The sequence below is a fragment of the Neovison vison genome, chromosome 7, assembly GCF_020171115.1.
Source record: "Neovison vison isolate M4711 chromosome 7, ASM_NN_V1, whole genome shotgun sequence".
Classification (NCBI taxonomy): Eukaryota; Metazoa; Chordata; class Mammalia; order Carnivora; family Mustelidae; genus Neogale; species Neogale vison.
Genome location: NC_058097.1, coordinates 16,202,684 through 16,214,847, shown reverse-complemented (window position 1 = coordinate 16,214,847; position 12,164 = coordinate 16,202,684). Strand labels below are relative to the sequence as shown.

General features: G+C 36.7%; 1 protein-coding gene across 4 annotated transcripts in view; it reads left to right on the top strand.

Moving 5' to 3' along the window:
- Nucleotides 1-12,164, top strand: part of NFAT5 (nuclear factor of activated T cells 5) — a 115,252-nt gene extending 103,088 nt beyond the window's left edge. For all 4 annotated transcript variants that reach the window (XM_044255824.1, XM_044255823.1, XM_044255826.1 and 1 more), the window contains 3 exons: nt 343-2,845; nt 3,502-3,745; nt 4,429-12,164. In XM_044255824.1, the coding sequence (XP_044111759.1) occupies nt 343-2,845; nt 3,502-3,737 (2,739 nt within the window). In that variant the 3' untranslated portion in view covers nt 3,738-3,745; nt 4,429-12,164. The remainder of the gene's footprint in view (nt 1-342; nt 2,846-3,501; nt 3,746-4,428) is intronic.

Below are 12,164 nucleotides of genomic sequence, written 5' to 3'. Positions count from 1 at the left end.
GTTCTTCCTGTCCTAAGCACATCAATAACTGATTATTTTTTGTTTGACTGTTAGTTTAGTCTAACTGATTAGTTTTTAGTCAAAACTGATTTAGTCAAAACTGATTAGTTTTTGTTTGGCTATCTGTACTTATAACATATATTAGAAAGATATCCTAATGACAGTCAGATATCATGGTATCATCAGAGGATCCTAGTCTTAACCTGTTTTCTGAAAAAATAAGGTAGAGTGGAAAATTGGTCCTGCATAAACATATGTTTTTAGAAAAATAATTTTTGAAGTATCTTATGAGTTAATTTAATATTTATATAGACATATTATTTGGGGATTTTTATTTTTTAGACTACAAAGACAGTTGGATCAACTCAACAAACATTAGAAAATATCTCTAACATAGCAGGAAATGGGTCTTTTTCATCGTCATCCTCTTCCCACTTACCTTCTGAAAATGAAAAGCAGCAGCAGATTCAGCCTAAGACATACAACCCAGAGACCCTGACAACTATCCAGACACAGGACATTTCACAGCCTGGTACCTTTCCAGCAGTTTCTGCTTCTAGTCAGTTGCCCACCAGTGATGCACTACTGCAGCAGGCAACCCAGTTTCAGACCAGAGAAACCCAGTCTAGAGAAGTGCTACAGTCAGATGGTACAGTGGTTAATTTGTCACACCTGACTGAATCATCCCAGCCACAGCAGCAGTCACCACTGCAAGAACAAGCACAGACTTTACAGCAGCAGATTTCATCCAATATTTTCCCATCACCGAATAGCGTGAGTCAACTACAGAATACGATTCAGCATTTGCAAGCCGGAAGTTTTACAGGCAGTACTGCCAGTGGCAGCAGTGGGAATGTTGACTTGGTCCAACAAGTTTTAGAGGCACAACAACAGTTATCTTCAGTTTTATTTTCTGCTCCAGATGGTAATGAGAATGTTCAAGAACAGCTTAGTGCAGACATTTTTCAACAAGTCAGTCAAATTCAAAATAGTGTAAGCCCTGGAATGTTTTCCTCAACAGAACCAGCAGTCCATACTAGACCAGATAATTTAATAGCTGGAAGAGCTGAAAGTGTTCATCCACCGACTGAAAACACATTATCCAGTCAGCAGCAGCAACAGCAACAGCAACAAGTGATGGAATCATCAGCTGCGATGGTGATGGAGATGCAGCAGAGTATTTGTCAGGCGGCTGCCCAGATCCAGTCCGAGCTATTTCCTTCCCCTGCGTCAGCAAATGGGAACCTTCAGCAATCTCCAGTTTACCAGCAGACGTCTCACATCATGAGTGCGTTATCTACTAATGAGGACATGCAAATGCAGTGTGAATTGTTTTCTTCTCCACCTGCAGTTTCTGGAAATGAAACTACTACAACCACCACACAACAGGTTGCAACCCCTGGCACGACCATGTTCCAGACATCAAGTTCAGGAGATGGAGAAGAACCTGGAGCACAAGCAAAGCAGATTCAGAACAGTGTCTTTCAGACCATGGTCCAAATGCAACATAGTGGGGACAGTCAATCTCAAGTTAACCTTTTTTCATCTACGAAAAGTATGATGAGTGTACAGAATAATGGTACTCAGCAGCAAGGTAATGGTTTATTCCAGCAAGGTAATGAGATGATGTCACTCCAGTCTGGGAATTTTTTGCAGCAGTCTTCTCATTCACAGGCTCCACTTTTTCATCCTCAAAATCCTATTGCTGATGCTCAGAACCTTTCCCAGGAAACTCAAGGTTCTATTTTCCACAGCCCAAGTCCTATTGTCCATAGTCAGACTTCTACAACGTCCTCTGAACAAATGCAGCCTCCAATGTTTCACTCTCAGAGTACCATGGCTGTGCTCCAGGGCTCTTCTGTTCCTCAAGACCAGCAGTCGGCCAACCTGTTTCTTTCCCAAAGTCCAATGAATAATCTTCAGAGTAACACAGTAGCCCAAGAAGAACAGATTTCATTTTTTGCAGCTCAGAACTCCATTTCTCCACTTCAGTCAACATCTAACACTGAGCAGCAAGCTGGTTTCCAACAGCAGGCTCCAATATCACACATCCAGACCCCTATGCTTTCCCAGGAACAGGCACAACCCTCCCAGCAAGGTATGTTCCAACCTCAAGTGTCGCTGGGCTCCCTGCCTCCTAATCCAATGCCTCAGAACCAACAAGGAACAATCTTCCAGTCTCAGCACTCGATAGTCGCTATCCAGAGTAACTCCCCGTCCCAGGAGCAGCAGCAGCAGCAGCAGCAGCAGCAACAGCAGCAGCAGCAGCAGCAACAGCAGCAGAGCATTTTGTTCAGTAATCAGAACACCATGGCCACGATGGCATCTCAAAAGCAGCCACCACCAAACATGATGTTCAACCCAAGTCAGAATCCAATGGCTAATCAGGAGCAACAGAACCAATCCATCTTTCACCAACAAAATAATATGGCTCCAATGAATCAAGAGCAGCAGCCCATGCAATTTCAGAACCAGCCTCCAGTTTCCTCTCTTCAGAACCCAGGTCCTACCCAGTCTGAGTCGCCACAAACCTCCTTATTCCATACCTCTCCTCAGATTCAGTTGGTCCAAGGGTCACCCAGTTCTCAAGAACAGCAAGTAACACTGTTCCTCTCTCCAGCATCCATGTCTGCTTTGCAGACTAGTATGAACCAACAAGACATGCAGCAGTCTCCTCTTTATTCCCCTCAGAACAACATGCCTGGAATCCAGGGAGCCACATCTTCACCTCAGCCACAGGCAACTTTGTTTCACAACACTACTGGAGGCACAATGAACCAACTACAGAATTCTCCTGGCTCATCTCAACAGACTTCCGGAATGTTCTTATTTGGCATTCAAAATAGTAAGAAACTCTTTCTGATTTCTTATTTCTTAAATGTTACTAGTTGAAATGGTCAGATCATTATTATTTTTATTAAAAGGAAGCAAAACACAGGGGTCTTAAGAGCACAGATTATACTTAAAACTGAGTCAAGTCCCAGCTATACCACTTATATACTATGAGATCGTGGACAAGTTATGTGACCTGCAAAAGCTTCAGTTTCCATATCTTAAATGGTGATAATATTATGTACTTACTCAAAAAGGATATTGGGAGGACAAAATGTGGTCATGAATGTAAATGAATGTGTTTGCCATTTTAATCTATAAACTTGAAAGGAAAATGAAGTAAGAATGACAAAATGTCTCTGCCATTTAAAGCAAGTAGTTTCCAAGGAGGTAGAAACTCATCTTTAATGTTTATATACCAAGGAAAATGTGTAGACCTTAAGATTAACGAAGCAAAGTTGTATTTTATATCACTTAGAGGAGACCTGGGATGAATTCCAGTACCGTTTGGTGAAAACCTTTTTGGGGGGCTGTCACGTGCCTCCCTTTTGGTTCTTTTTTGAATAAGCACAATTATGAATTTGCTCCGGCAACTAATAAATAGCTTCTTATGAATCCTAACAGAAAGTAACTAATCAGGTAGCTTCTCTATTTTAAATGTCTCTGCAGACTGTAGTCAGCTTTTAACTTCTGGACCAGCTACCTTGCCAGATCAGTTGATGGCCATAAGTCAGCCAGGCCAACCCCAGAATGAGGGCCAGCCACCTGTGACAACACTTCTTTCTCAGCAAATACCAGAAAATTCTTCACTAGCATCCTCTATAAACGCCAACCAGAACATTGAAAAGATTGATTTGCTTGTTTCATTGCAAAACCAAGGGAACAACTTGACTGGCACCTTTTAACTGGATGAGTAAGTATTGCATTTTGGCTTTTTTTTTATTGAAAAGCATTGATAGATTGTATTATTCTTATATAAACTGTATCAGATTTGGGTTTACATAATAACACATTTTAGACCCTCCTCTTTTGAAATACGACTTTCTCACAAGATGGCACTTTTCCCCCCAAAAATTATTTATTTATTTATTTATTTGATAGAGAAATCACAAGTAGGCAGAGAGGCAGGCAGAAAAAGAGGGGGAAGCAGGCTCCCCGCTGAGCAGAGAGCCTGATGTAGGGCTCGATCCCAGGACCCCGAGATCATGACCTGAGCCTAAGGCAGAGGCTTAACCAACTGAGCTACCCAGGTCCCAAGATGGCACTTTTTTTGATCTGCATAAGTTACTCTGAATGATAGCTCGTAGTTGTATTGTTAGTACTAGGCTATCCTTCTCTTGCTAAGTTTCTTTGCTGTGGAATGACAGAATATCCAACGAACATCCACCGAATGTACTATATATTGGATATAATTACATCTCATTTCTCCCTTCCTCAAGAAATATAGACTGAGTTAGAAAAGTCTGTGGAAGTATAAATATAATGGAGTATCATTTATAGTACTATAATATACTTTGGGGACATCCAGGGTAATGGGAAATTTCTAAATGATTTCACTCACTAGTGAGTTATATTCAACTTCTCCTTCTTTTTTAGAAATTCCATGAAGAAAATTCTGATTCCAAGATGTCCTGAGATCATGTGATTCCATGAGGATTTTTGAACTGTTACTTTAAAAACAAAACAAAGTATGAAAAACTGTGATTGAGTAAATGGGTAGATTTTACTCTTACTGCAAAAGAGCACATCAGTGCTGCCTGTTGCAGTGATTAGCCACCGTTGGTAACGTCTTCATATTTTATATTCCTAATAACAGTGATGACTGAGAATCTATTTGAGTTTCCAGCTGACAGAATTAATTGTTGCTATTTTCCTAGGCACTGTTTCTTTAAAAGTACACTTTAAATCCGAAAGCTGGACTGCTCAGTTATTATTGCTATTAGAAAGTAATTCATAATGTCATGTTTACTTTCATTCTTTTTTCATTTTTTATTTCCTGCATTGTTTTAGTCAAGTAATGGCTTTTAAAAAAAGGAAAGTTCAAGTAGTAACTAAAACTAAGGCTGTGATTTTTCAATATAAAAAGCACAGCTATTGGCCAAAGTGAAGGAATATTTTTTCAGCTTTTACAGAAACTGAAGGGGTAACATTCTGATAAGTAAGCTGTATTAAGAGCTCTACACAGATAAGAGGCTTCTTTATCACAAAGGCAGACAACACACAAACCGAATGTTATTGATTTTATTTTTCAGAGAGTTGTTAATTCTCTGTGTTTCTCTTAAAGGGTTTAGCCATAACTGTGCATAGAATAATAATTATCTTGCTCTATCAAAAAATGAAGAGGATAATATGTGGTAAATTATGTTCTGATATCCTCCTACAGCAGTTAAAACTGACATAGCAATTTGAGTCTGCTTTCTTCTTATCCCAGTCGTGGACCGATGTTCCCTTTTTATATTCATTTATATTCTTCTCCCCCTCTTCTTCACTTTTTTTTAGACAATTAGTAATATACTGTTAGCTTTGTGACCCTGTAACAACTTAAAGGAAAAGGCCACTTTGGTGTGGGGTAACCCAGCAACTCCTGCAGCACAGTTGGGGCTGGGGGCTACCCTTTCAGGCATGAGGGGAGCTGATTCCTGAGAAACAATGCATTTTTTTCCATGAACGGTGCTGATCTGAAGTCTTCAAAATTTCCCTCTAATAGGAAACAGTGTACATTTTAATTTAAAAAAAAAAAAAGACAAACTAAAATTTCTTGAAACATCACTTCTCCCTGAACTGCAGTGAGTGTAATTCACTTGTCACCTCAGTGCTTTATGGTTTGAAGTGGTCACTTATCTGATGGTTCCCACAAGCCTTGGGCTTTACAGGGTCATATCATTGACTTAAAATGAAGAATTAACTTGTGTTACATCTATAGAGAGCAAAATTACACACTCCAGAATTTGCAGTTGTAGCATTAGTTATACGGTTCTGGGTGTTCTTGCCACCCATGGGATGCCCACTTCTCTTCTCACTACAACCTGTTGTCTGGACACATGCTTATGTCTTTTTTTCCTTTTGGCATGTAGAAAGCTGTTAATACAGTTTAAGGCCAAATTATGTGTGGCTTCTATATGTAGATAAGATGTTTTGGTATTCATGTCCGTTTCATTTATTTTTTTAAGTGTACAAAAAAATAGCCTGTTAATTGTTTGTTGAAGGCTACTTTTCTGTTTGTTTTTAATTTTTTTCTATCCTATACATTTAGTTGACCTTTGTGGAATTGTGGTGTTGGTTTTGTTTATACAGCCAGATTTTTCCCCCTTTTTGTGGTCTTCCTTAGTTCTTTGAATGTGCTCTTCTAATCTGTTTTTTCCTCTTTGTTTTAGTATATGTGATGCCGAAGCGAGCACTGTTTTTTCTCTTTGTTCTTATATATTCTTTCCTCCACCCCCAACCCTTTCTTTCTTTCTCTCTCTGATTGAGAGGCATTGAATTACGTTTTCAGTAGTACAGGCTTCTTGCCGATATGAAGGGAACTTTTCAGAAAGAGACCTACTCTGGGTCATTTACTTTTGAATACAGTTTTCAATCGTTCAAGTTTTGGATGGTTTATATCTAATGTGTGTTTCATTTTTTTGGAAAGCTATATTTTGTATTTAGGAAATGGTATACTATTTTGCTATTTGTACTGAGTGAGTACATTGGCATAAATATAGAAATTTATATATATACATATATATAAACTATTCTTTTTTTGCCACACATTTTTGTGGTTAAATTTGTGAGTTTGTCTGATGTTCTACCACAACGTGGCGTCTGATAACAGTGGGGGGGGGGGTTTGTTATGTCTTTATTGAGTATTTAAGTATCTTCTGAAACATATGACCTGTTCATCTGTGGCCATTCCATCAGGCAGTTCCTTGATGTTATTAGTGGGCTAAAGGCAGCTTACTGTGTGTTTGCTGGATCTTTCACTCAGCAAAATGTTAAGAGTAAGGAGACCCATCTAGGCAGTTATGTCAAATGGTGTTTCACAAGAATGAGCCATTCAGCCCTTGCTCACTATATATTTAATATTTTATTGTTGTTACTGTTATTAATTGGCTTTCTGTATTCTATGCCTTTTATTTATAATGACACTAAAAAAAAATCCCATGTTTGTAATTTTAATAACATTTTCCCCATCTTGTAATATCCAGAGCTACTTTATAAATTCTCTGAACCAAAAGCATTTTCCTCAATATATCATCTCTCCCCACCCCAGGAAAAATTACCCAATATAGTTCAGGTTATAAGGACAGCCACACAATCCAGTGCTTCAGTTTTAAAATGTAAAACTCTAATTGCAGAGTTATAAAGAGGTAGCTTACCCGGCAGGTATAAAAATAAGAAGTAGAAATAAAATACTGTAAGTTTATTTCTGAGTTTTCTGACTTTTTTTCTAAGAGATTACACAGGAGACTCAGGAAGTCTATTTGTTCACCAAGTTCCAATTAAAATGTTTGTTAACACTGCTCTGTGGATGAAGTGGTGGCAAGAAGACTGGCTTGTGTGCTGACTTCTGTTCTGTTGTTTAGCAAGAGGCTTATCATTGTAAAATGCTGATTGCCAATGCCAAGTCACCAGGGACCAATTTTCTGTTTAATAGTATCTAAGTTTAGAACAGAACATACACCTGAACTGTATAGTGGCTTGATTGGATGGAGGCAGAAAACCCTATTTTTATTTTCATAAATTTTGTGGTTATTTATACAAGGGCTGTGCTATGCTACCATATTCTTATTCAATAATGATAATTTTTTTTAACATTGTTTAATGTTCCTTACCCCTAAAGGTCAATGTTAAGTACAGCATTCTGAATATTTGGTTTCAGAAAGCATTTCTCTTCTTACTGAAGAGTTAGCTCAGTGGTCAGTGGTTGATACTTGTGCTAATAATACAATTTCCAGATTACTGTTACAAATGGGAGAGATTCCAAGAGCTAGCCTGGGCCTTGGAAGCAACAATTTATTAAATTTATTTATGGCAGAAGGACCTAAATAAACTATGAACCTTTTTTATTCCTTTATATTGTTACATTCAACTCCTCTTGCTTTTAGCAGCTCACCTTAATGCTTGGAGCTTATCTGTGTCTGTGTGTGTGCGTGTGCATGTGTGCGTGTGCATGTGTATGTGTGTGTGTGTGTTGTTCCTTATTGTCATTCCATTATATATCCACACCAACATGGGAGAAGATAAGTAGAAGTCATATTTGCTTCAGAGCTTTATCATGTTACCTTTGTAATTAGAGTATTGTACTGTTATTTAGTGCATATCTGTTTTTACCAGTCTCCCTAGAACAGGTTTTTGAAGGGCTTTATTGTAAAAGCGGAATTAGTGAAAGATCTTCCTTCCTTTTCTTTTTTGGTAATATTGTATATGCTGTAGTTGAGAATTTCATTATAGTGCATTTCTTGTCCATCACAACTTCAGTTAATCTGCCTAGGAAAAATATTGTCAAAGGAAATGAGAGAGAAATTATATCTGAACCCATCTAGAACGAAGATAATAATCCTTTTGAACAATTAATTCTAACTCTAATACCTGTTTCCTAGTTGATTTTTTTTCTAATTAATTAAAAACTATATGAGGCCTGTTAGCTTTACTCGATTTCATGACCACAGGCTTCATCCCTGCTCAGTGCAGCCGTGTTGTATCTGCACAGCTTTGGTTATAAGGAGGGACTCTGTGGAGACAGAAACTATATAGTTTGGCAGCTTTATTAGAAGAATAGCTCAGAGTTCATGCACTAGTAAGTTAGGTTAGTAGAATCTCATAACATATTAAAAAGAGGTTTTCTCCTCTGCCTATTTGTGTCACTAAAACTAAATCATGGACATAATGTTCATAATGCAGAATGCAGTAAATATCAAAGTAACATAGTGTCACTTGTGAATTGTCCCAGTGCTCTAATTACTTCTTTAATCCCATTTTTTCCCATGCCATTCTAGCCTCATTTATTAATAAAATTCTATTTTTACTCCACTTTCAGGAAATTTTTTTTAATTAATATTTTATATCTAAATCAAATGCTTATGGAAAAAGTGCCTTTTTGCCATGATAGTGCCCCTTTCTTGTATTTTCATTTTTCACTATTGCCAAAAACAAATACACAAATGATTTCATAGCTCCAACTTCAATTTTTCCATTTAGCCATTCTTTTCTCCATTTTTTGATTACTGTAGAAAACAACTTCATAAATTTCTCCCTTTGGCCTAAGAGTAACAGAGAAGATACATTGCTAGAATTGTTCCTTTGAGGGATGGTAAGTAATATAGAATTACACTGTTTCAGCTTTATATAAATTATCTAAATTTATCTTCATCTTGATCAACTAATGATAGGTCTTACCTGAATGCTAATGAAAATTTTATTATCTTTGAGACTCCATGTACACAAATGATTGTAGATAAATTTCAGGAAGGAAGTATTTAAAGCATCTTCTCTGATCTTACTCAGATGGATGAAAATAAATCACTACACATAGTTTAGGTAAAAGCTGGTCACATCAACTTTTCTAACTAGTTAAGGCCATGTAATTCATCGTAGTGCACCTTTTTCCTGTCAGAACCTTCATAATCTTTATGAAAAATTGTGTCAAAGGAAATAAAGAAGTTATATTGAAATCCCTCTAGAACTAAGGTAATGATTCCTTTCAACAGAATACAGTTGATTTGAGTGTCCCTCTGGTTTTTGTTAATTTTGCCTCTGTTCTAGCTCCTTATTGCAGTGGTGGTGCCTAACGAGAGGGCAGGATAACAGTAGCTTTGGGATAGAGCTGCTTTCCCCATGTGAGTATTTTTTTGACTTAGTGGCTCTGAAGACTACAAACCTTTATGCAATATTCTTAGTACCCAAAAGAATTATGCACTTTAATCATTCCAAAGAAGTCAAGAATGCTGTATAGTGATGATTCCTTCTTAATGAATACATCTTAACTCTTTATGTCCCTTTTATTTTGGATAGCCAGCTTGGTATAAGTATTATGTGAATATTTTCTAAAATGACTGTATAGTATTACTTAAGACTTTGAAATGTAATTGACTATATGAGGAAATGATTACACTTCAGCAAATCATTTTAGAAATATTAAATGTTCAGCTTACTAATTTATATGTTTGAGACTTAATTAAAACCAGGTCTCTTCCAGTATATTTTGTGTCATGTTTATAAGAACCTTGTAGTATAGAGTTTTCTACATAAAAAGTATAAACCAGTGGTTTTCAAAGTATGGTCCTCAGCCCACCAGCCAACATCTGTATCTCTTGGGAGCTAGTTAGAAATGCAGATCTTGGGCCCTGTCACAGACATATTGAATCAGAAACTCTTGCATGGGACCTAGCATTCTGTGTTTTAACAAGCCCTCCAGGTGATTCTAATGTATGCTCATTGGAAAACCACTGGGGTAAATGTTATACAGTAAGATCTAGAAAGGTTCCCTCCTAGTCATACAAATAGTTGTATATTGTTCTTTATATACATTCAGCTTAACCTGGTTATCCATAATCATTTATTGGCAATGATAATTTATTCTCAGTACTGCCTATAGAAATATAGTATGTTTTATGTACATAAACAGTTTAGTTCTTGATAATTCAGTTAACTTAGTTTAGCATTCTACTACCATTTACTAAAAAGTTTACATTAAATGACTGATTTAAATATATAGGTGCAATCTTATATATTTCTTTTAATTGTTATGATATTTAAGTAGCTAAAACAATTGACGGGTGCTAAAGTCTCCTGTTTATCCATGAAATGGGTACATTGTGGGCAGTGATAATATAAGCTTTCTTTTCATTGCCTCTTTCTTTACCAGCAGACCACAATTTTGGTCTGGCTAGACCAACTCTCAGAATATCATTCCTTGTATTTATATTTGTATCTGAGATATTAAACAAGATAACTGGCCAGGTCAACAAAGCACCTTATTTAATTTCTTTTTTAAATAGATAAAACTTATTTAAAAGTAGCTTGGTTTGTATGAGAACCGATGCAGTACAGATATAGCTATTCTTGGAACTTAACGTTTCAGACAAGCATTATTTACTAAAATAAATATTGGACAAGACAGTGCATTATATAATCTGGGCATTTCTCCTTTCTCAGTTGTATGCCTCTGGTAAATATAAAGTAACAAGATAAGTAGATTTATCTAGTCATTTTAATCTCCATGTGTATTCAGTACCTCCATAATTATTGCTGTAATCTTCCTTCCACTGTTTACAAATCACCCAATTAATTAACTCACGGAAGAAAAATGCACATTCAAAATAAAAATAATTGTATACTCACTTTATAAATATCACCACTGCTGTCTTTGCTTAATACTAGCAGTGGAAATATAAGTGGCTTACTCTACAAACCTTGGTGCTGGCAATACATAGGCAAACTGTGGGGAGATGCTCTAGGTACATTCCTTCTTTCTTATTCCCTTTCCCCTCTACCCCACTTTATTGCATAATATATTCCTATATCCAAAGAATTCTACCACAATTCTATTTGACTCCAACTCGTAATATCTCTTCTAAAAGACCTGTGTTTAACCATATCATCCTTGCTCTCTTTTTTTCCCCGGAAGTAATTTGGTTTATAGTTTATAGGGGTTGCTTCTTATTTTAGCTAATGAACCTCAGGACAACACACACACACACACACACACACACACACACACACACCCCCATCTCAGATGTTTGAGTGTGGCTTTGGAATCAGACTAATGTGTCCAATAAAGAACTGTCCTGCACTGAAGTGTTTATGACTTTAGTAGCTACTAAACTGATTCCAGTGACATTGAGCTAATTTCTTTTGAGCTAATGAATGTATCTGCTCACCTTGCTCCCTTCTAAGTGATAAGCTCCAAGTAGTGGCTACTTTTTTTGGTCAAATTTTACTGAGTTTTATGCACTTCTTTTACGTAGTCTTTTAATTAACATAGTGCAGATATTTCATGAACCTGTTCTCAAGTGCTTTAGCTACCATTCTGCCATTTAAATTTTTTACTTTTATTTTATTTTGCTTGAGCACACTGGTCAACCACTGAACTGCCTTCTTCCATTGTCCTGCAATGATATAAGGATTACATTTTTGTGTATATGGCTTTCATAGTTGGGATTTCAGAGCACTGACACCAGATATTTTCAGTTTGTTCTGTGGGGGAATTTCATTTGCATCTATGTTTTTAGCTATCTGTGATAACTTGTTAAATATTAAAAAGATATTTTGCTTCTATTGGAACATTTGTATACTCGCAACTATATTTCTGTAAACAGCTGCAGTCAAAAATAAAACATTGAAAGTTTTCA